Genomic DNA, 25706 nt, shown 5'->3' on the forward strand with positions numbered 1-25706 from the left:
TCAGCTGTTGGGAGAAGGAAGAGGTAGGGGTTAGGGGGTATGGGGGCGTTTGGATGGCACTTTAGTTGTGTATTTTTCTATATCTCTTGTTAGCGTGACAATTCATGTTTGAACAATTTTCATAGCTGTTGTGTTGTAGTTTAGTTTGTGCTTGTTAAATATAAAACCTTAAATTAAATGTTATTTTTAAAAAATACTATGCAATCTATCTAAAAATATTATTTTCTGAAAGGAATCTCTCTTATTTACATTTGAATGTATCAAGGAAAACTCCTCTCACTGACTCTTGAGGGAGCCTGTCCCCTAAATTGAAAATGTGCAGGCTGGCCCATGGATAAACTATCAGGCTATAAATTCAGCGAGATCACCTCAGCGAGAGATGGCACATTCAGAAAAGGGAGAAATAATGAAAAAAATGGAGGTCAAACAAATTAGAAAAACACAGGAGCCGAAGTTCTCATTGTTTCTGGCCGTTTATTTGATTGTAGGAGATGTTGGACGATGCTAGGCCGAGTTGCAGTTAACAGGCACCTCAGACTCTAGCAGTTGGATTATTCACCAGCGGGATCCTCCATTTCACCGGCAGAGCACTCACGCCCGCAGATTTCCCGACGGTGTGGTGGTGCCCACAATGGGAAACCCCATTGACTGGTTTACGGGTCGGAGAATCCGGCTGCCGACGGGGGGGTGTGCTGCAGCAGGGAGAATCCATTTATCTGTATACTTTCTGCAGGTGTTTTGCAAGTTGCTGCATCGTGGGAGAGTTACGGTCTAAAGCCTTTAGCGAAGCCATAATCTTCATCGTCTCCACATGGGCCTCATCAAATAATGCCTTTCCCACATCACTCTTGACTCGCTCACGCCATTCGATGAGCTTGGGTCGACCTTCCAAAGGATCAAATCCAGTACCTAGAGGCTGTAAAAGAGACAAAACAGGAGATCAAAGAGTGGGAGACTTTGCCCCTCCCTCCTTCTATTTCTCATTTATATGCTGTCCCTCGGCAACATGATCCTAAGGCTTGGTGTTAATTTTCACAAAGACACTGACGATACCCAACTCTACCTCACCACCATCTTTCTCCACTTCTCCTCATCTCTCCATGGTCAAATTACTCATTACTGGGTGCTCCCAGTACATACTGGGAAGCCTGAAGGTATTGTATTTGGGCTCTGCTCCAAACTCTGCTCCCTAACTAATAATAATAATTGTTATTATTAACTACTGACTCCCGTCATCCTGGTAAAAGTCTGAGATTAATCCAGCCTTGTGCCACATTTGATCCCGAGATGACTTTTCAATCTCATTTGGGCACCATCTCTAAGGACTCCTATTTCCACCTCTATAACATGGCTCAACTTTGCCCCTGTCTCAGCTGATCTGTTGCTGAAACCCTCATCCAGGCTCTCGTCACCCCTGCACTTGACTATTCCAACACACTCCTGGCTGCCCTTCCACATTCTACCCTCACATCATCTTGAAGTCATCTATAAGTCTACTGCCAGTGTCTGAACTCACAGCAAGTCCTGTTCCCCATCACCCTGCCCTCCACTGGCTCCTGATCAAGCAGTGCCTTGATCTTAAAATTCTCAGGCTCATTATCAAATCCCTCAATGGCCTCATCCCCTCCCTATCTCTGTAATCGCCTCCAGCCCCACAACCACCTGAAATCTCCGCTTTATTCTAATTTTAGAATAAATTTGTGCATTCCAATCATATTTGCTCCACCATTGGTGGCCATGCCTTCAGTCTGTCAGCCTCTCATCTCTGCCCCTCGATCTCTCGTTCCTCCTTCCAAGACACTTCCGAAAACCTATCTCTGCGACCAGGCCTTTGGTCACCTGACCTAGACTCTTGTCTCGGTATCATACTTTGTTTCATTATGTTTCTGTGAAGCACCTTGGGTCATTTCATTACATTAAAGGCACTATATAAATAAATGAATTCATATGAAGATGGCGGACATTGACACTGATGACTGGGAGATAGTTGCTGACGGCTGTGACCTCTAGAGGCTGAAAGTTTGGAAGGGCATTGGAAGAGCTGAGCAGAAACAAGAAGCTCAGCTTGTGGAGAAGATGGTCCAGAGAAAATAGAGGCCAGGGAAATTGCACCCTCTCAGCCCACTGTGCACATCTGCAGCAAGTGTGGCAGAGACGGCCAGGTCAGACTGGGGCTCCTGAGGCACATCCGGAAATGGTTAACACAGGATGGAAGGCTGTCAGCAATTCAGTAAAAGTTGTTGTGTTGAGACTGGGACTGAGAGATCAGAGAGAGTGAAGATTGAGACTGAGAAATGAGTCTAGGGTGGAGAGATGTGAGTGTTCCTCTGTGATTAGAGAGAAAGATTGGGATTGAGAAATCAGAATGGGGGAGACTGGGACTGGGATTAAAGAGAGAGACTGGGATTGAGAGATTAGAGAGCGAGTGAGACTGGGACTGAGAGATTAGAGAACGAGAGAGTGAGAAACTGAGATTGAGAGATAAACCCAATGGGCAGTCACTGAATGACAGTCTCTCTCTCCCTCTAATCACTCATTCCCAGTCTCTTTCTCTAATCTCTCAGGCCCAGTCTCTCTCTCTCTCCCTCTAATCACTCATTCCCTGTCTCTTTCTCTAATCTTTCAGGCCCAGTCTCTCTCTCCCTCCCTCTAATCACTCATTCCAGTCTCTCTCTCCCTCTAATCACTCATTCCCTGTCTCTTTCTCTAATCTCTCAGGCCCAGTCTCTCTCTCTCTCTCCCTCTAATCACTCATTCCCAGTCTCTTTCTCTAATCTCTCAGGCCCAGTCTCTCTCTCTCTCTCTGTTCTCTCAGGCCCAGTCTCTCTCTCTAATCCCTTAGTTCCAGTCTCTCTCTCTCTCTCTCTAATTCCTTAGTTCCAGTCTCTCTCTCTCTCTCTCTCTCTAATCTCTCAGGCCCAGTCTCTCTCTCTAATCCCTTAGTTCCAGTCTCTCTCTCTCTCTAATCTCTCAGGCCCAGTCTCTCTCTCTCTCTCTCTCTCTCTGTTCTCTCAGGCCCAGTCTCTCTCTCTCTCTCTCTAATTCCTTAGTTCCAGTCTCTCTCTCTCTCTCTCTAATCTCTCAGGCCCAGTCTCTCTCTCTAATCCCTTAGTTCCAGTCTCTCTCTCTCTCTAACCTCTCAGGCCCAGTCTCTCTCTCTCTCCCTCTAATCACTCATTCCCAGTCTCTCTCTCCCTCTAATCACTCATTCCCTGTCTCTTTCTCTAATCTTTCAGGCCCAGTCTCTCTCTCCCTCCCTCTAATCACTCATTCCAGTCTCTCTCTCCCTCTAATCACTCATTCCCTGTCTCTTTCTCTAATCGCTCAGGCCCAGTCTCTCTCTCTCCCTCTAATCACTCATTCCCAGTCTCTTTCTCTAATCTGTCAGGCCCAGTCTCTCTCTCTCTCTCTCTCTGTTCTCTCAGGCCCAGTCTCTCTCTCTAATCCCTTAGTTCCAGTCTCTCTCTCTCTCTCTCTAATTCCTTAGTTCCAGTCTCTCTCTCTCTCTCTCTCTAATCTCTCAGGCCCAGTCTCTCTCTCTAATCCCTTAGTTCCAGTCTCTCTCTCTCTCTAATCTCTCAGGCCCAGTCTCTCTCTCTCTCTAATCTCTCTCTCCCAGTCCCTCTCTCCAATCTCATTGTGACAATTGGTCATTTGAACAATGTATTGAAGAGCTGCCACGGCCATTGTAAAGGAATAATTTCTGAAAACTCTCTGGATCCATCAAGACCAATTGATCTCTTAGTAGGACCTTGATGCCACTCTCTTGGTTGGTAATGTAATATTTTTTTTTAGAGTACCCAATTTGTTTTTTGAATTAAGAGGCAATTTAGCGTGGCCAATCCATCGGCTCTACACATCTTTTGGGTTGTGGAGATGAGACTCATGCAGACATGGGGAGAATGTACAAACTCCACATGGACAGTGACCCAGGGCTGGGATCGAATCCGGGTCCTCAGTGCTGTGAGGCAGCAGTGCTAACCACTGCGCCACCGTGCTGCCCTGTTTGGAAATCTAATGGAGCTGATTCCAATTCTCTCACCTGCATCAGTTCAACGAGTGCGACCAGGTCTGCCAGGGATACTTTCTCACCCACAATGTACGGTTTACCCTGAAGGAATTTATCTTCAAAGGTCTGCATTGATTTTTGCAGATCCTCCAGGGCCTCATCCATTTTGTCCTTGGGAACTGGCTGCCCAGTTAAAGTTGGCAATAGGCTCTAGGATAAAACAGATCAGGTCAGCAACACAAAGCACTCTCACAGGAGGAAAGACACAGCCCTGAGGAACCTTAACACAGTAGAAGACTAAATTCAGCCATTGGGATTGTGTTCAGTGAACCGTCAAACTCACTCATATTTTGCAAGTGTCCATTAGAATCTAACTGGTGAACATGTCCCTCCATTATGAGCGTTTGTGTATCACTCTCCCTGGCCAACTCCTCCTCTCCCACTGGCTGTGATCTCAACATCAAATAAACATTCCCTCCACCCCTATCTCCTTGAAGTCCAAAGAATATCTATTCCCTCTATTTGGATCCCTCTTGGCCAGAAATGGGGCTGGATTCTTCATTTTTGGGACTATGTCCTCACGCGGTCAAGAAAATTGTGGTCTTTTTCCTGTTTATTGGGCAGCAAATATTTATTGAGGGGGATATGTTTATGGGGAGGAAACGTTTATTGGGGAGGGTGATGTTTATTGGGAAGGGTGATGTTTATTGGGAAGGAGTGTTTATTAGGGAGGGATGCTTTGTGGAAGAATTGTGGTCAGGAAAACTGGCATCAAAAGGCCACAGATTCGGCGTCTCGCTGCCAATACGGCCCCCCCACACTTCTGGGTCAGAAGCCGCGCTTGCACATAGCAGACGCCTCCAGTGGCCGAGCCATGCTCCATGGCGCATTCAGCCCACAGACCTGGACCGCCGAAATAGGGTACGCATGGGCCGCTCGTCCGACCTGGGCCGCCCGCCGATTGGCCCTCTCCTGACTGTGACGATCCTGGACTGAGTGCGCAGCTGCCACGCAAGGTTCCTGAATGGCAGGACCATATTAGAATCACGCCGTTGGGAATTCGGCCAGTCGGGGAAAGAGAATCACGGGCAGGCCTCAGGCATTGGCTTGAGGCGGTAGATACTTGGCGCGGTGTACTCGCGCCGGAAAATAGCAGAACCGGCGTCAGTCCCGATTTCGTGCGGGAAAACTGATTCTCCGCCCTGTCGCCGAACGCAATTTCGGCGTCGGGGTGCGGAGAATCCAGCCCATAATCTTCTCAAAATTGTCCAAAAAATATCCACCTTTACTATGCAGCCCAATAACATCCCCTTCCCTAATAATCAACCCCCTCCCCCAATAAACATATCATGTTGGACCTCCCCCAATAAACATCTCTTCTCCCAATAAGCATGCCCTCTTCCAATAAACCTCCCTCCCCATAAACATCTACTCCCCAACAAACATCTTTTTCCTAATTAACATCATCTTCCCAATAAACATTCCCTCCCCAATAAACACCTTTCCCAATAAACATCTCATCCGCCAGTAAACATCCCTTCCCAATAAACATCCCTCCCCAATAAACATCCCTCCCCAATAAACATCCCTCCCCAATAAACACCCCTTCCCAATAAACATTCCATCCCCAATAAACACCCTCTCCCCAATAAACACCCCATCCCCAATACACACCCTCTCCCCAATAAACACCCTCTCCCCAATAAACATCCTCTCCCCAATAAACACCCCATCCTCAATAAACACCCTCTCCCCAATAAACACCCTCTCCCCAATAAACACCCTCTCCCCAATAAACACCCCATCCCCAATAAACACCCTCTCCCCAATAAAATTCCATTCCCAATAAACACCCTCTCCCCAATAAACACCCCTTCCCAATAAACATTCCATCCCCAATAAACATCCCTCCCCAATAAACACCCTCTCCCCAATAAACACCCCTTCCCAATAAACATTCCATCCCCAATAAACATCCCCTCCCCAATAAACACCCTCTCCCCAATAAACATCCCTTCCCAATAAACATTCCATCCCCAATAAACATCCCTCCCCAATAAACACCCTCTCCCCAATAAACATCCCTTCCCAATAAACATCCCATCCCCAATAAACACCCCATCCCCAATAAACGCCCCTTCCCAATAAACATCCCTTCCCAATAAACACCCCATCCCCAATAAACATCCCTCCCCAATAAACACCCCCTCTCCAATAAACACCCTTCCCAATAAACATCCTTTCCCCAATAAACACCCTTTCCCCAATAAACACCCCATCCCCAATAAACACCCTCTCCCCAATAAACACCCTTTCCCCAATAAACACCCTCTCCCCAATAAACACCCCATCCCCAATAAACACCCCCTCCCCAATAAACATTCCATTCCCAATAAACACCCTCTCCCCAATAAACACCCCTTCCCAATAAACATTCCATCCCCAATAAACATCCCTCCCCAATAAACACCCTCTCCCCAATAAACACCCCTTCCCAATAAACATTCCATCCCCAATAAACATCCCTTCCCAATAAACATTCCATCCCCAATAAACATCCCTCCCCAATAAACATCCCATCCCCAATAAACGCCCCATCCCCAATAAACGCCCCTTCCCAATAAACATCCCTTCCCAATAAACACCCCATCCCCAATAAACATCCCTCCCCAATAAACACCCCCTCCCCAATAAACACCCTTCCCAATAAACATCCTTTCCCCAATAAACACCCTTTCCCCAATAAACACCCATCCCCAATAAACACCCTCTCCCCAATAAACACCCTTTCCCCAATAAACACCCTCTCCCCAATAAACACCCTCTCCCCAATAAACATCCCTTCCCCAATAAACACCCTCTCCCTAATAAACACCCTCTCCCCAATAAACACCCCCTCCCAATAAACACACTCTCCCCAATAAACACCCCATCCCAATAAACACCCTCTCCCTAATAAACACCCATCCCCAATAAACACCCTCCTCAATAAACACCCCATCCCCAATAAACACCCTCTACCCAATAAACACCCTCACCCCAATAAACACCCTCTCCCCAATAAACACCCCATCCCCAATAAACACCCCGTCCCCAATAAACACCCCATCCCCAATAAACACCCTCTCCCAATAAACAACCCATTCCAATAAACACCCTCTCCCCAATAAACACCCCATCCCAATAAACACCCTCTCCCCAATAAACACCCCATCCCCAATATACACCCTCTCCCCAATAAGCACCCCATCCCCAATAAACACCCCATCCCCAATAAACACCCTCTCCCCAATAAACATTCTTTCCCCGATAAACATTCCCTCCCCAATAAACATCCCTTCCCCAATAAACATCCTTTCCCCAATAAACATTCCCTCCCCAATAAACATTCCATCCCTAATAAACATCCCTTCCCCAATAAACATCCTCTCCCCAATAAACATCCTTTCCCCGATAAACATTCCCTCCCCAATAAACATTCCCTCACCATTAAACATCCCTTCCCCAATAAACATCCCTTCCCCAATAAATATTCCCTCCGAAGTAAACATGCCCCCAATAAATATTCCCTCTGTAATAAACCACCCCCCAATAATCATCCCTGCCCCCAATAAACATTCCCTCCCAAAAAAGCACCCTCTCCCCAATAAACATTCTCTCCCCACAATGAGCAATGTGTGACATCTCCAGTTAACATTCCTCCCCCTCTATCCCCAACTAATGAACAGCTCCCCTCCAGGGAAAAGATCCACTTACTAAATAAGGTTTTAAATACCATCCCATCAGGTCAATGGACATCCACTGAACGTAAGGATTTATTCATGAGTAAGATAACTACACAGAAGCAGCAGACACAGCAAAAGACAAAGAAGTCACTTTTCCAAATCCGTAACTGCAGTTAAAGACTTAATCCCAGGGAGGGTAAAGCAGGAAATTGACACAATATTTATCTTCCTCGAAAACAACCTGATTGCCCGATTGGCCTGGATTTTGGTCCCTTGCCAAGCTGGAAAGATATATTCCTCATGCGTTGATTGATGGAGTGGTTCACGGGAATTTAGAAATTGATTCTGGGTGTTCAGGTTATCAGTAGCCGATGAGGTGTGACTGGGCAGAACAAGGGGATACTATGGAGGTTGTTGTAGGAAGTCTTTGTGATGGAGAGGATATGGCGCCAGGAGTTCTGTTCAGTGTCAAACACGATGACGAGGTTATAAATAGTCTGGTTCAGCTTCGGATCCTGGGTGAGATCTTCCGGCCCTTCCTGCCCCATAGGATATTCCGGTCCCATCGATCCCGGCCAGTGGCCAGGGAGAGGGCTGGAGTCAGTGGCTCAGAAACAGAGATTGTCGTCCAGGATGAGGACAATGGCTTTGGCCTTCGCAAAGTTACCTTGGGAAAAAGTGCAGCTCATCGAGGACTAGATGTTCGGTCAGCAGTCTGACAACACAGAGACACTGGAGGGGCTGAGAGAGAAGGTGGGAGGTAGAGTAAAGTGTCATCAACTTGTATGGGATTCGGTTAACGTGACCAATTAAGAAGCAACATGAAGGAAAGGAAAAGGAGGGAGTCAAGGAAAGATCCCTAATTCCCAGAGCTCACAATGCAAGAAGAGGAAGAGAAGCCATTGCTGGAGGGCACTCTGCCATGACCTGATCAAGATCAAAGTGGATCCAAGTAAGGGCAGCCCTACCGAGATGGACAATGGAGGACAGATTGTGTCAAACACAAATAGAGGCCATAGGCACAAGACTTAATATAACAGATTTAAAACAGAGACCAGGAGAGTCACACGGAGTGGCGAGGAGGTGGGATTCACTTCCAGGGTTAAAGGTTGAGTTGGAAACTACCTTCAAACTCAGAGTCAGGTTGGAGAGTTAAATGAAGAAAAAGTTGTTGATGGGTTCAGAGGCGAAATGAGTAAATCTGATGAGAAATATTTAGTCACGGGGCAGACATACCCAAACTACCATTAATATAGTAATAAACCATTTTATAATGCTTCATAGTGAATGTTATGGTACAAAAATTATCAAACCATGAAAGGCAACATGAGGATAGTTCTGAAAGCTGGCTCAAAGAGAAATGTGTTCAGGAACCTGTTGAAAGTAGAGAGAGCCTCGAGGATTCATAGGGCAGTCGTTCATCAGGGGGCCTGGTGTTGCCAATCTTGGTATTTTATTATTGGGCAGCTAATGCAAAGAAGGTGTTGCATTGGTGTAGTTATCCGGGAGCTACGTCTGTGCAGATAGAATCGAGGTCATGTAGGGGGTCTGCTCTGCGACATTAATGACAGGCTTGCTCCCGTTCTTACCAACAAATCCAGTGATTGTTTGCACTTTGAAGATATGGAGACAATTTTGACAACATTTTAATTTGGGGTCAGTATCGAAGCTGTCTCCCATCTGTGCTAATCTTCTGTTCGAGCCGGTGAGATTAGATACTACGTTTGGTGGGGGGGGGTTTGGGAAGGGAAGGAGCTGGAGAGAGTGGGCGATTTGTTCCTGGAGGGGCAGTTTTCCAGTCTAGAGGAATTGACAGCAAAGTTTGAGTTTGATTCAGTTTGGGTTCAGTTTCATTCAGGTATCTCCAAGTCCGCAACTTTGCAAAATGGATTTTCCCGACATTCCCCGGGGTGCCGCCAACATCTCTAATTGAGAGGGTTCTTTCACTCACAGGGTCGGAGGATGTAGGCACGTCTCGTGGATGGATCCTGTCAGGCGATTCGGTGTCAGTGGAGGCTCGGGAGGGGAGGAGGAGTTAGGTTCCATAGTGGATGATGAGGTGTAGAACGAGAGCCTTTGCACAGTGAACTCCATGTCCCTGTGCGCGAGGCTTAGTTTGATCCATCTGAAGGTAGTTTTGATGGAGCACCTGACCAAATCCAGAATGAGTCACTTCTTTGCAGGGGTGGAGGACAGGTGTGAGCATTGTTCAGGAGGTCTGGCTAATCACACACATCTCCTGGTCTTGAGCCAAGCACGTGGGTTTCTGGGTTCCTTTTGCACCTTGTCGGCAATTGTGGAGATTGAGTTGGAGCCCTTCCATTAGTGACCATATTTTGGGTGTCAGACTCGCCGGGGTTGCAGAAGGGTGTGGGGGCCCAGAGGCGAGTGCTGCTGGGGTGGGGGTTGTCATCTCCAGCCAGTGCCTTGGTGTGGCTGGGAGACCAAATGGATTTCCTATATATCGAAGAAGTCAAGTACACGACGAGGAGAGCAATCGAGGGGTTTGAATAGAGATGGCAGCTGCTTGTTGTTTATTTCAAAGAATTGGTCACCATAAGTTGTTATGGGTGAAGGGAAGGGGAGGTCAAGTTTTTGTGAAGGGTTGTTTTGTGTTTTTTTTAAATGTATGTAATTGTGTTTATTCTTTCTTGTTATTTTGTATTCTCGAAAGTGAAACTTGTGAATAAAAGTATACTTTTTTAAAGTAGCGAGAACCAGTGACTGGAAGAGGTTTAGGGAAGAAATTTGAGAGCTTAGACCTTTGGCACAGGTGGGGGTAGGATATGAGGAATCACAAAATGTCAAACAGGGCAGGGAGTCATTCCGAGGAAAAATGGAGTGTTGGGAATGATTCCTGAAAGGGGAATGTGAATGTGGCTGCTTTGTGGGTGAGGATTGAATCAACCTTTTCCCAGAAATGTAGCGAACAAATAGCTGATTTTACCCTGAACATGAAAATCCTGGATCCGTGATAACGAATTGTCATGTGCTGCCAGGAGAGATATTCATCCACCCGAGCCCGTTTCTGCAGGTCTGCTGGGTACCAGTGGTCAGGGGTCTGGTATTTACCAGCCAGGTATTTCAGAATCGCCACACTGCAACAGAAAGAGTTAGAGTCACTCTCTGTCAGAGTCATTGTCTGTCAGAACATTCTGCATCAGAGTCACTCTGCATCAGAGTCACTCTCTATCGGAGTCACTCTCTATCGGAGTTACTCTGTATCGGAGTCACTCTCTATCTGAGTCACTCTCTAGCTGAGTCACTCTCCATCAGAGTCACTCTCCATCAGAGTCACTCTCCATCAAAGTCACTCTCCATCAGAGTCACTCTGCATCAGTCACACTCCACCAGAGTCACTGCATCAAAGTCACCCTCTATCTGAGTCACTCTCCATCTGAGTCACTCTCCATCAGAGTCACTCTCCATCAGAGTCACTCTCCATCAAAGTCGCTCTCCATCAGAGTCGCTCTGCATCAGAGTCGCTCTGCATCAGAGTCACTCTCCCATCAGAGTAATTCCTCATCAGAGTCACTCTGCATCAGAGTCACTCTGCATCAGTCACTCTGCATCAGTCACTCTGCATCAGAGTCACTCTGCATCAGAGTCACTATCCATCAAAGTCATTCTCCATCAGAGTCAATCTCCATCAGAGTCAATCTCCATCAGAGTCAATCTCCGTCAGAGTCACTCTCTATCTGAGTCACTCTCCATCAGAGTCACTCTCCGTCAGAGTCACTCACCCTCAGATTCACTCCACCTCTGAGTCACTCCCCCTCAGAGTCACTCTCCCTCAGAGTCACTCTCCATCAGAGTCACTCTCCGTCAGAGTCACTCTCCGTCAGAGTCACTCTCCGTCAGAGTCATTCTCCCTCAGAGTCACTCTCTATCAGAGTCACTCTCCATCAGAGTCACTCCCGATCAGTCACTCCTGATCAGAGTCACTCCCGATCAGAGTCACTCTGCATCAGAGTCATTCCTCATCAGAGTCACTCTCCATCAGAGTCACTGCATCAGAGTTGCTCCCTATCTGAGTCACTCTCTATCTGAGTCACTCTCCATCTGAGTCACTCTCCATCAGAGTCATTCCTCGTCAGAGTCACTCTGCATCAGAGTCACTCTGCATCAGAGTCACTGCATCAGAGTCACTCTGCATCAGAGTCACTCTCCATCAAAGTCACTCTCCATCAAAGTCATTCTCCATCAAAGTCACTCTCCATCAAAGTCATTCTCCATCAGAGTCACTCTCCATCAGAGTCACTCTCCATCAGAGTCATTCCTCATCAGAGTCACTCTGCATCAGAGTCATTCCTCATCAAAGTCACTCTCTATCAGAGTCACTCCCCATCAGAGTCACTCCCCATCAGAGTCACTCCCCATCAGAGTCACTCCCCATCAGAGTCACTCCCCATCAGAGTCACTCTGCATCAGAGTCACTCTCCATCAGAGTCACTCTCTATCAGAGTCACTCTCCATCAGAGTCACTCTGCATCATTGTCACTCTGCATCAGAGTCACTGCATCAGAGTCACTCTGCATCAGAGTCACTCTCCATCAAAGTCACTCTCCATCAAAGTCATTCTCCATCAAAGTCACTCTCCATCAAAGTCATTCTCCATCAGAGTCACTCTCCATCAGAGTCACTCTCCATCAGAGTCATTCCTCATCAGAGTCACTCTGCATCAGAGTCATTCCTCATCAAAGTCACTCTCTATCAGAGTCACTCCCCATCAGAGTCACTCCCCATCAGAGTCACTCCCCATCAGAGTCACTCCCCATCAGAGTCACTCTGCATCAGAGTCACTCTCCATCAGAGTCACTCTCTATCAGAGTCACTCTCCATCAGAGTCACTCTGCATTATTGTCACTCTCCGTCAGAGTCACTCTCCGTCAGAGTCACTCTCCGTCAGAGTCACTCTCTGTCAGAGTCACTCCCCGTCAGTCACTCTCTGTCAGAGTCACTCTGCATCAGAATTACTCTCTATCTGAGTCACTCTCTATCTGAGTCACTCTCTATCAGAGTCACTCTCTGTCAGAGTCACTCTCCGTCAGAGTCACTCTCCGTCAGAGTCACTCTCCGTCAGAGTCACTCTCCATCAGAGTCACTCTCCGTCAGAGTCACTCTCCATCAGAGTCACTCTCCATCAGAGTCACTCTCTATCTGAGTCACTCTCTATCTGAGACACTCTCTATCAGAGTCACTCTCTATCAGAGTCACTCCCCATCAGAGTCACTCCCCATCAGAGTCACTCCCCATCAGAGTCACTCTCCATCAGAGTCACTCCCCATCAGAGTCACTCTGCATCAGAGTCACTCTCTATCTGAGTCACTCTCCATCAGAGTCACTCTCTATCAGAGTCACTCTCCATCAGAGTCACTCTGCATCATTGTCACTCTCCATCAGAGTCACTCTCCGTCAGAGTCACTCTCCGTCAGAGTCACTCTCCGTCAGAGTCACACCCCATCAGAGTCACTCTCTGTCAGAGTCACTCTGCATCAGAATTACTCTCTGTCTGAGTCACTCTCTATCTGAGTCACTCTCTATCAGAGTCACTCTCAGAGTCACTCTCCGTCAGAGTCACTCTCCGTCAGAGTCACTCTCCATCAGAGTCACTCTCCATCAGAGTCACTCTCTATCTGAGTCACTCTCTATCTGAGACACTCTCTCAGAGTCACTCTCTATCAGAGTCACTCTCCGTCAGAGTTACTCTCCGTCAGAGTCACTCTCCATCAGAGTCACTCTCCGTCAGAGTCACTCTCCGTCAGAGTCACTCTCCGTCAGAGTCACTCCCCCTCAGAGTCACTCCCCCTCAGAGTCACTCCACCTCTGAGTCACTCCCCCTCAGAGTCACTCTCCCTCAGAGTCACTCTCCCTCAGAGTCACTCTCCATCAGAGTCACTCTCTGTCAGAGTCACTCTCCGTCAGAGTCATTCTCCCTCAGAGTCACTCTCTATCAGAGTCACTCTCCATCAGAGTCACTCCCGATCAGTCACTCCCGATCAGAGTCACTCTGCATCAGAGTCATTCCTCATCAGAGTCACTCTCCATCAGAGTCACTGCATCAGAGTCGCTCTCTATCTGAGTCACTCTCTATCTGAGTCACTCTCTATCAGAGTCACTCTCCATCAGAGTCACTCCCGATCAGTCACTCCCGATCAGAGTCACTCCCGATCAGAGTCACTCTGCATCAGAGTCATTCCACATCAGAGTCACTCTCCATCAGAGTCACTGCATCAGAGTCGCTCCCTATCTGAGTCACTCTCTATCTGAGTCACTCTCCATCTGAGTCACTCTCCATCAGAGTCATTCCTCGTCAGAGTCACTCTGCATCAGAGTCACTCTGCATCAGAGTCACTGCATCAGAGTCACTCTGTATCAGAGTCACTCTCCATCAAAGTCACTCTCCATCAAAGTCATTCTCCATCAAAGTCACTCTCCATCAAAGTCATTCTCCATCAGAGTCACTCTCCATCAGAGTCACTCTCCATCAGAGTCATTCCTCATCAGAGTCACTCTGAATCAGAGTCATTCCTCATCAAAGTCACTCTCTATCAGAGTCACTCCCCATCAGAGTCACTCCCCATCAGAGTCACTCCCCATCAGAGTCACTCCCCATCAGAGTCACTCCCCATCAGAGTCACTCTGCATCAGAGTCACTCTCCATCAGAGTCACTCTCTATCAGAGTCACTCTCCATCAGAGTCACTCTGCATCATTGTCACTCTGCATCAGAGTCACTGCATCAGAGTCACTCTGCATCAGAGTCACTCTCCATCAAAGTCACTCTCCATCAAAGTCATTCTCCATCAAAGTCACTCTCCATCAAAGTCATTCTCCATCAGAGTCACTCTCCATCAGAGTCACTCTCCATCAGAGTCATTCCTCATCAGAGTCACTCTGCATCAGAGTCATTCCTCATCAAAGTCACTCTCTATCAGAGTCACTCCCCATCAGAGTCACTCCCCATCAGAGTCACTCCCCATCAGAGTCACTCCCCATCAGAGTCACTCCCCATCAGAGTCACTCCCCATCAGAGTCACTCTGCATCAGAGTCACTCTCCATCAGAGTCACTCTCTATCAGAGTCACTCTCCATCAGAGTCACTCTGCATCATTGTCACTCTCCGTCAGAGTCACTCTCCGTCAGAGTCACTCTCCGTCAGAGTCACTCTCTGTCAGAGTCACTCCCCGTCAGTCACTCTCTGTCAGAGTCACTCTGCATCAGAATTACTCTCTATCTGAGTCACTCTCTATCTGAGTCACTCTCTATCAGAGTCACTCTCTGTCAGAGTCACTCTCCGTCAGAGTCACTCTCCGTCAGAGTCACTCTCCGTCAGAGTCACTCTCCATCAGAGTCACTCTCCATCAGAGTCACTCTCTATCTGAGTCACTCTCTATCTGAGACACTCTCTATCAGAGTCACTCTCTATCAGAGTCACTCCCCATCAGAATCACTCCCCATCAGAGTCACTCCCCATCAGAGTCACTCTCCATCAGAGTCACTCCCCATCAGAGTCACTCTGCATCAGAGTCACTCTCTATCTGAGTCACTCTCCATCAGAGTCACTCTCTATCTGAGACACTCTCTCAGAGTCACTCTCTATCAGAGTCACTCTCCGTCAGAGTTACTCTCCGTCAGAGTCACTCTCCATCAGAGTCACTCTCCGTCAGAGTCACTCTCCGTCAGAGTCACTCTCCGTCAGAGTCACTCCCCCTCAGAGTCACTCCCCCTCAGAGTCACTCCACCTCTGAGTCACTCCCCCTCAGAGTCACTCTCCCTCAGAGTCACTCTCCCTCAGAGTCACTCTCCATCAGAGTCACTCTCTGTCAGAGTCACTCTCCGTCAGAGTCATTCTCCCTCAGAGTCACTCTCTATCAGAGTCACTCTCCATCAGAGTCACTCCCGATCAGTCACTCCCGATCAGAGTCACTCTGCATCAGAGTCATTCCTCATCAGAGTCACTCTCCATCAGAGTCACTGCATCAGAGTCGCTCTCTATCTGAGTCACTCTCTATCTGAGTCACTCTCTATCAGAGTCACTCTCCATCAGAGTCACTCCCGATCAGAGTCACTCCCGATCAGAGTCACTCTGCATCAGAGTCATTCCACATCAGAGTCACTCTCCATCAGAGTCACTGCATCAGAGTCGCTCCCTATCTGAGTCACTCTCTATCTGAGTCACTCTCCATCTGAGTCACTCTCCATCAGAGTCATTCCTCGTCAGAGTCACTCTGCATCAGAGTCACTCTGCATCAGAGTCACTGCATCAGAGTCACTCTGCATCAGAGTCACTCTCCATCAAAGTCACTCTCCATCAAAGTCATTCTCCATCGAAGTCACTCTCCATCAAAGTCATTCTCCATCAGAGTCACTCTCCATCAGAGTCACTCTCCATCAGAGTCATTCCTCATCAGAGTCACTCTGAATCAGAGTCATTCCTCATCAAAGTCACTCTCTATCAGAGTCACTCCCCATCAGAGTCACTCCCCATCAGAGTCACTCCCCATCAGAGTCACTCCCCATCAGAGTCACTCCCCATCAGAGTCACTCTGCATCAGAGTCACTCTCCATCAGAGTCACTCTCTATCAGAGTCACTCTCCATCAGAGTCACTCTGCATCATTGTCACTCTGCATCAGAGTCACTGCATCAGAGTCACTCTGCATCAGAGTCACTCTCCATCAAAGTCACTCTCCATCAAAGTCATTCTCCATCAAAGTCACTCTCCATCAAAGTCATTCTCCATCAGAGTCACTCTCCATCAGAGTCACTCTCCATCAGAGTCATTCCTCATCAGAGTCACTCTGCATCAGAGTCATTCCTCATCAAAGTCACTCTCTATCAGAGTCACTCCCCATCAGAGTCACTCCCCATCAGAGTCACTCCCCATCAGAGTCACTCCCCATCAGAGTCACTCCCCATCAGAGTCACTCCCCATCAGAGTCACTCTGCATCAGAGTCACTCTCCATCAGAGTCACTCTCTATCAGAGTCACTCTCCATCAGAGTCACTCTGCATCATTGTCACTCTCCGTCAGAGTCACTCTCCGTCAGAGTCACTCTCCGTCAGAGTCACTCTCTGTCAGAGTCACTCCCCGTCAGTCACTCTCTGTCAGAGTCACTCTGCATCAGAATTACTCTCTATCTGAGTCACTCTCTATCTGAGTCACTCTCTATCAGAGTCACTCTCTGTCAGAGTCACTCTCCGTCAGAGTCACTCTCCGTCAGAGTCACTCTCCGTCAGAGTCACTCTCCATCAGAGTCACTCTCCATCAGAGTCACTCTCTATCTGAGTCACTCTCTATCTGAGACACTCTCTATCAGAGTCACTCTCTATCAGAGTCACTCCCCATCAGAGTCACTCCCCATCAGAGTCACTCCCCATCAGAGTCACTCTCCATCAGAGTCACTCCCCATCAGAGTCACTCTGCATCAGAGTCACTCTCTATCTGAGTCACTCTCCATCAGAGTCACTCTCTATCAGAGTCACTCTCCATCAGAGTCACTCTGCATCATTGTCACTCTCCATCAGAGTCACTCTCCGTCAGAGTCACTCTCCGTCAGAGTCACTCTCCGTCAGAGTCACACCCCATCAGAGTCACTCTCTGTCAGAGTCACTCTGCATCAGAATTACTCTCTGTCTGAGTCACTCTCTATCTGAGTCACTCTCTATCAGAGTCACTCTCAGAGTCACTCTCCGTCAGAGTCACTCTCCGTCAGAGTCACTCTCCATCAGAGTCACTCTCCATCAGAGTCACTCTCTATCTGAGTCACTCTCTATCTGAGACACTCTCTCAGAGTCACTCTCTATCAGAGTCACTCTCCATCAGAGTCACTCTCCGTCAGAGTCACTCTCCGTCAGAGTCACTCTCCGTCAGAGTCACTCCCCCTCAGAGTCACTCCCCCTCAGAGTCACTCCACCTCTGAGTCACTCCCCCTCAGAGTCACTCTCCCTCAGAGTCACTCTCCCTCAGAGTCACTCTCCATCAGAGTCACTCTCTGTCAGAGTCACTCTCCGTCAGAGTCATTCTCCCTCAGAGTCACTCTCTATCAGAGTCACTCTCCATCAGAGTCACTCCCGATCAGTCACTCCCGATCAGAGTCACTCTGCATCAGAGTCATTCCTCATCAGAGTCACTCTCCATCAGAGTCACTGCATCAGAGTCGCTCTCTATCTGAGTCACTCTCTATCTGAGTCACTCTCTATCAGAGTCACTCTCCATCAGAGTCACTCCCGATCAGTCACTCCCGATCAGAGTCACTCCCGATCAGAGTCACTCTGCATCAGAGTCATTCCACATCAGAGTCACTCTCCATCAGAGTCACTGCATCAGAGTCGCTCCCTATCTGAGTCACTCTCTATCTGAGTCACTCTCCATCTGAGTCACTCTCCATCAGAGTCATTCGTCGTCAGAGTCACTCTGCATCAGAGTCACTCTGCATCAGAGTCACTGCATCAGAGTCACTCTGCATCAGAGTCACTCTCCATCAAAGTCACTCTCCATCAAAGTCATTCTCCATCAAAGTCACTCTCCATCAAAGTCATTCTCCATCAGAGTCACTCTCCATCAGAGTCACTCTCCATCAGAGTCATTCCTCATCAGAGTCACTCTGCATCAGAGTCATTCCTCATCAAAGTCACTCTCTATCAGAGTCACTCCCCATCAGAGTCACTCCCCATCAGAGTCACTCCCCATCAGAGTCACTCCCCATCAGAGTCACTCCCCATCAGAGTCACTCCCCATCAGAGTCACTCCCCATCAGAGTCACTCTCCATCAGAGTCACTCTCTATCAGAGTCACTCTCCATCAGAGTCACTCTGCATCATTGTCACTCTCCGTCAGAGTCACTCTCCGTCAGAGTCACTCTCCGTCAGAGTCACTCTCCGTCAGAGTCACTCCCCGTCAGTCACTCTCTGTCAGAGTCACTCTGCATCAGAATTACTCTCTATCTGAGTCACTCTCTATCTGAGTCACTCTCTATCAGAGTCACTCTCTGTCAGAGTCACTCTCCATCAGAGTCACTCTCCGTCAGAGTCACTCTCCGTCAGAGTCACTCTCCATCAGAGTCACTCTCCATCAGAGTCACTCTCTATCTGAGTCACTCTCTATCTGAGACACTCTCTATCAGAGTCACTCTCTATCAGAGTCACTCCCCATCAGAGTCACTCCCCATCAGAGTCACTCTCCATCAGAGTCACTCCCCATCAGAGTCACTCTGCATCAGAGTCACTCTCTATCTGAGTCACTCTCCATCAGAGTCACTCTCTATCAGAGTCACTCTCCATCAGAGTCACTCTGCATCATTGTCACTCTCCATCAGAGTCACTCTCCGTCAGAGTCACTCTCCGTCAGAGTCACTCTCCGTCAGAGTCACACCCCATCAGAGTCACTCTCTGTCAGAGTCACTCTGCATCAGAATTACTCTCTGTCTGAGTCACTCTCTATCTGAGTCACTCTCTATCAGAGTCACTCTCAGAGTCACTCTCCGTCAGAGTCACTCTCCGTCAGAGTCACTCTCCCTCAGAGTCACTCTCCATCAGAGTCACTCTCTATCTGAGTCACTCTCTATCTGAGACACTCTCTCAGAGTCACTCTCTATCAGAGTCACTCTCCGTCAGAGTTACTCTCCGTCAGAGTCACTCTCCATCAGAGTCACTCTCCGTCAGAGTCACTCTCCGTCAGAGTCACTCTCCGTCAGGGTCACTCCCCCTCAGAGTCACTCTCCGTCAGAGTCACTCTCCGTCAGAGTCACTCCCCCTCAGAGTCACTCCCCCTCAGAGTCACTCCACCTCTGAGTCACTCCCCCTCAGAGTCACTCTCCCTCAGAGTCACTCTCCCTCAGAGTCACTCTCCATCAGAGTCACTCTCCGTCAGAGTCACTCTCCGTCAGAGTCATTCTCCCTCAGAGTCACTCTCTATCAGAGTCACTCTCCATCAGAGTCACTCCCGATCAGTCACTCCCGATCAGAGTCACTCTGCATCAGAGTCATTCCTCATCAGAGTCACTCTCCATCAGAGTCACTGCATCAGAGTAGCTCTCTATCTGAGTCACTCTCTATCTGAGTCACTCTCCATCTGAGTCACTCTCCATCAGAGTCATTCCTCATCAGAGTCACTCTGCATCAGAGTCACTCTCCATCAGAGTCACTCTCTGTCAGAGTCACTCTCATCAGAGTCACGCTCAATGCGGATTCAGCCTGTGGAACAGGACATTAAAATAATTCCCCGATTGGCTGCGCGCTGAATCTGACGAGTGCAGCCGTGGACTGAGTCTGCAGCCGCCACGCTAGTAACCCGATCGACCGGACCATATTAGACCAACGCCGTCGGGTCTTCGTCCAGTCGGCCGGGGTGGAGGGGGGGGGGGGGGGGAATGGCGGGGCAGGCCTCCAGCAATGGTCACAGGTAGGTGCGTTTCGGGTCACGGAGAATTGAGGAATCGGTGCTGATCCAGATTTTGTGCGCCAAAATGGGTTCTCCGCCATGGCACCATCCTCGATGTCGCGGTGCGGAGATTCCCATCTCCTACTGTTCACATGGAATATTAAACAAGTGCCATTCATGAAGGACAAGCCGGCCCTCTCATCTGGATGAAACAAGCCTGTTGAAGTATTTTGAAGGTGAGGAGGGACGTTCCATCTGGTGTCTTGGCCAATAATTATCCTTCAATCGACATCATAAAACAAGTGGTCTGCTCAGTTCTCGCATTGAATTTGTGGGATCTTGCTGTGTACAGATTCAGTAACACAATTCCTATGTTACAACAGCGACCACATAGCTTTTCATTGGCAGCACAATGCTTTTGGATATGCTGAGATTCTGAAAAGCACTCGAGAGATATTAACCTTTCTTTCTAACACCTGATTTCTGTCCAAGGCTTCACTTGTTCAGTTGCTCTGGTCCAATAAACTTCATAACTTGACAATATGGCCCTGGGTCACTGTCCGTGTGGAGTTTGTACATTCTCCCCGTGTCTGCAGGGGTCTCACCCCCACAACCCATGATGTGCTGGGTAGATAGAATGGCCATGCTAAGTTTGACTTTAATTAGAAATAAATTGACAATAAAATGACTGCTCTCCCAAACCCATCATCCACAAGCCCCGTGTGGTGAATGTAATATATATGATATGATAATTCACACTGTCTTTGTAAGCGCAGTAGCATTATCCAACCACTAGGGGGAGTAGCTCTGGGAGTACACAGGAACTTGTACTGGGCTCCACCCTTGACTCCGCCCACGACTCCTCCCCCTAGTGCTGCTGTATAAATACCCTTGTCCAGAGTCAGCCTGAGTTCACTAAGAGTTCATCAACGGGTAACAGGCTGGCTCTGAAGTAAGTCGATTAAAGCCTAGATTCATATCGGAAACACGTGTCTGGTGAATTGATGGTTCCATCACCCCGCATATTTGTCTGCACAGAATCTGTTTAGAGTTTGGGGCTCGAAGCATGTACTCACCTCTCGCCCAGTGTGAAGTCTCCATCCTTTATCGCTGGCACAAGTCTCAGGGTATTAACCTTTCCAAGTTCTTCATTGAACTGCTCACCTGCGGACAACACAAGAACATAAGAGAGATAGCACTTACCATTGATCAGATATCACATCATGGCCATGGAAAGGCAGCTCATGTTTCTAGTTAAAAGCCTGACCAATGGATGGAAGAAAGTGGAGAAGTGAGAGGGAAAGATTGAAAAGATGGAAAGAGGGAGAGGCAGAGAGGAGAGAAGGGAAGAGGGAGAGAGGGAGTGGAGAGGGACAGATGGAAAGAGATGAGAGAGGGGAAATCGGAGAGAGAGAGACAGGAGAGAGGGTGATGGAGAGGGCGAGACAAGCGCAGATTGAGAAAGACAGAGATTTCCGGACAGACACAGCCCCCTGGACAGACAGAGGCTCCTGGACAGACACAGCCCCCTGGACAGACAGAGGCTCCTGGACAGACACCGTCTCCTGGACAGACAGAGGCTCCTGGACAGACAGAGGCTCCTGGACAGACACAGTCTCCTGGACAGGCACAGTCTCCTGGACAGACACCGTCTCCTGGACAGACAGAGGCTCCTGGACAGACAGAGGCTCCTGGACAGACATAGTCTCCTGGACAGGCACAGTCTCCTGGACAGACACCGTCTCCTGGACAGACAGAGGCTCCTGGACAGACACAGTCTCCTGGACAAACACAGTCTCCTGGACAAACACAGTCTCCTGGACAAACACAGGCTCCTGGACAAACACAGGCTCCTGGACAGGCACAGGCTCCTGGACAGACACAGTCTCCTGGACAGGCACAGTCTCCTGGACAGACACCGTCTCCTGGACAGACAGAGGCTCCTGGACAGACACAGTCTCCTGGACAAACACAGTCTCCTGGACAAACACAGTCTCCTGGACAAACACAGGCTCCTGGACAAACACAGTCTCCTGGACAAACACAGGCTCCTGGACAAACACAGTCTCCTGGACAGGCACAGTCTCTTGGACAGACACAGGCTCTTAGACAGACACAGGCTCCTGGACAGACACAGGCTCCTGGACAGACACAGGATCTTAGACAGACACAGGTTGCTGGACAGACACAGGTTGCTGGACAGACACAGGTTGCTGGACAGTCACAGCCGCTTGGATAGACAAAGCCTCCTGGACAGACACAGGCTCTTAGACAGACACAGGTTGCAGTACAGACACAGTCTCCTGGACAGACACAGTCTCCTGGACAGACACAGTCTCCTGGACAGACGCATGTTGCTGGACAGTCACAGCATCCTAGACAGACACAGACTTCTGGACAGTCACAGCCGCTTGGATAGGCACAGGCTCTTAGACAGATACAGCCTCCTGGACAGACACAGGCTCCTGGACAGATACAGGCTCCTGGACAGACACAGGTTCCTGGACAGACACTGGTTCCTGTACAGTCACAGGCTCCTGGACAGTCACAGGCTCCTGGACAGACACAGTCTCCTGGACAGACACAGGCTCCTGGACAGACACAGCCTCCTGGACAGACACGGGCTCCTGTACAGTCACAGGCTCCTGGACAGATACCGCCTCCTGGACAGACACAGGTTCCTGGACAGACACTGGTTCCTGTACAGTCACAGGCTCCTGGACAGACACAGCCTCCTGGACAGACACGGGCTCCTGGACAGACACGGGCTCCTGGACAGACACAGGCTCTTAAACAGACACAGTCTCCTGGACAGACACAGGTTGCTGGACAGACACAGGCTCCTGGACAGACACAGGCTCCTGGACAGACACGGGCTCCTGGACAGACACAGCTTCCTGCACAGACACAGGCTCCATGACAGACACGGGCTCCTGGACAGACACAGCTTCCTGCACAGACACAGGCTCCTGCACAGACAGAGGCTCCTGGACAGACACAGGCTCATGGACAGACACAGGCTCCTGGACGTACACAGCCTCCTGGACAGACACAGGTTGCTGGGCAGACACAGGCTCCTGGACAGACACAGCCTCTTGGACAGACACAGGCTCTTAGACAGACACAGTCTCCTGGACAGACACAGGCTCCTGGACAGACACAGGTTGCTGGACAGACACAGTCTCCTGGACAGACATAGGCTCCTGGACAGACACAGGCTCTTAGACAGACACAGGTTACTGGACAGACGCAGGCTCCTGGACAGACACAGGTTGCTGGACAGACACAGGTTGCTGGACAGACACAGGTTGCTGGACAGACACAGGCTCCTTGACAGACACAGGTTGCTGAACAGACACAGGCTCCTGGACAGACACAGGCTCCTAGACAGACACAGCCTCCTGGACAGACACAGGTTGCTGGACAGACACAGCCTCCTGGACAGACACAGGCTCCTTGACAGACACAGGCTCCTGGACAGACACAGGCTCCTGGACAGACACAGCCTCCTAGACAGACACAGGTTCCTGGACAGACACAGTCTCCTAGACAGACACAGGTTCCTGGACAGACACACCATCCTAGACAGACACAGTCTCCTGGACAGACACAGGCTCCTGGACAGACACAGGTTCCTGGACAGACACAGGCTCCTGGGCGGACACAGCTTGCTGGACAGACACAGTCTCCTGGACAGATACCGCTTCCTGACAGGCACAGGCTCCTGGAAGACACAGGTTCCTGGACAGACACAGGCTCCTGGACTGACACAGGTTCCTGGACAGACACCGGTTCCTGGACAGACACAGTCTCCTAGACAGACACAGGTTCCTGGACAGACACACCATCCTAGACAGACACAGTCTCCTGGACAGACACAGGCTCCTGGACTGACACAGGTTCCTGGACAGACACAGGCTCCTGGACTGACACAGGTTCCTGGACTGACACAGGCTCCTGGACAGACACAGACTCCTGGACTGACACAGGTTGTTGGACAGACACAGCCTCCTGGACACACACAGTCTCCAGGACAGACATACAGTCCTGGACTGACACAGTCTCCTGGACAGATACCGCCTCCTGACAGGCACAGGTTCCTGGACAGACACAGCCTCCTGGACAGACACAGGTTGCAGCACAGTCACAGGCTCCTGGACAGACACAGGCTCCTGGACAGACACAGGTTGCTGGACAGACACAGGCTCCTGACAGACACAGGTTGCAGCACAGTCACAGGCTCCTGGACAGACACAGGTTGCAGCACAGTCACAGGCTCCTGGACAGACACAGGCTCCTGGACAGACACAGGTTGCAGCACAGTCACAGCCTCCTGGACAGACACAGGTTGCAGCACAGTCACAGGCTCCTGGACAGACACAGGTTGCTGGACAGACACAGGCTCCTGACAGACACAGGTTGCAGCACAGTCACAGGCTCCTGGACAGACACAGGTTGCAGCACAGTCACAGGCTCCTGGACAGACACAGGTTGCTGGACAGACACAGGGTCCTGGACAGACACAGGTTGCTGGACAGACACAGGTTGCAGCACAGGCACATGCTCTTGGACAGACACAGGTTGCAGTACAGTCACAGGCTCCTGGACAGACACCGGCGCCTGGACAGATACAGACTCTTGGACACACACAGACTCTTGGACAGACACAGGTTACTGGACAGTCACAGGCTCCAGGACAGACACAGGTTCCTGTACAGTCACAGGCTTTTGGACAAACACAGGTTCCTGGACAGGCACAGGTTGCTGGACAGACACAGGTTCCTGGCCAGTCAGAGGCTTTTGGACACACACACGTTCCTGGACAGGCACAGTCTCCTGGACAGACACAGGTTATTGGACAGTCACAGGCTTTTGGACACACACAGGTTCCTGGACAGACACAGGTTCCTGGACACACACAGGTTCCTGGACACACGCAGGCTCCTGGACAGACACAGGTTCCTGGACACACGCAGGCTCCTGGACAGACACAGGTTCCTGGACACACACAGGTTCCTGGACAGACACAGGTTCCTGGACAGACACAGGTTCCTGGACACACACAGGTTCCTGGATACACACAGGCTCCAGGACACGCACAGGCTCTTGGACAGACACAGGTTCCTGGACACACGCAGGCTCCTGGACAGACACAGGTTCCTGGACACACACAGGTTCCTGGATACACACAGGCTCCAGGATACACACAGGCTCCAGGACACACACAGGTTCCTGGACTGTCACTGTCTCCCACTTGAGCCTGAATGAAGACGCTCATTGATAACGTTTCCCATCTCATTTTGAGTATTATTAAATAGCAGACAATGGTGTAAACTGACCCCTCACATTGCACCAACCCTTACCTGCTAACAGATTAACAAGTTTAAACTCAAATGCAATGTTGTTCTTCTTGGCAAAAATGTAGACTGCTCGGCAGGGCTGAGAATGCAGATCTAAGTACAGCTCCAGGCCCATTTTGTTCTTCAGACTTTTCAGAGTAACAGGACTCAAGGTCCTAGCGGTTCAGTCCTTGCTTATATAAAGTCAATCCCTCCCCCAATGCTCAGGAAACGACTAGTTGGAAATAGA

At 49.5% G+C, this 25706-nt stretch overlaps 1 protein-coding gene across 1 annotated transcript; it reads right to left on the reverse strand.

Moving 5' to 3' along the window:
- Positions 1 to 454: 454 nt before the first annotated feature.
- Positions 455 to 25706, reverse strand: LOC119964300 (glutathione S-transferase theta-1-like). Its single transcript, XM_038793580.1, has 5 exons — positions 25481 to 25706; positions 21194 to 21281; positions 10682 to 10832; positions 4043 to 4219; positions 455 to 916 (listed from the first exon to the last, which is right to left on the reverse strand). Exons 1-5 carry the CDS (start codon positions 25590 to 25592, stop codon positions 713 to 715), a joined length of 732 nt encoding a protein of 243 aa, XP_038649508.1. The 5' UTR covers positions 25593 to 25706; the 3' UTR covers positions 455 to 712.

The sequence above is a fragment of the Scyliorhinus canicula genome, chromosome 1, assembly GCF_902713615.1.
Source record: "Scyliorhinus canicula chromosome 1, sScyCan1.1, whole genome shotgun sequence".
Taxonomy (NCBI): Eukaryota; Metazoa; Chordata; class Chondrichthyes; order Carcharhiniformes; family Scyliorhinidae; genus Scyliorhinus; species Scyliorhinus canicula.

Excerpts from the sequence above, each read along its gene's own strand:
- LOC119964300 (XM_038793580.1), bottom strand. The coding sequence starts at position 25,592 with ATGGGCCTGGAGCTGTACTTAGATCTGCATTCTCAGCCCTGCCGAGCA. Across the intron at positions 4,220-10,681 it reads CCAGGATTTTCATGTTCAGG|AGCCTATTGCCAACTTTAAC; the intron begins GTAAAATCAGCT and ends GTTTTATCCTAG. Across the intron at positions 917-4,042 it reads CACTCGTTGAACTGATGCAG|CCTCTAGGTACTGGATTTGA; the intron begins GTGAGAGAATTG and ends TCTCTTTTACAG.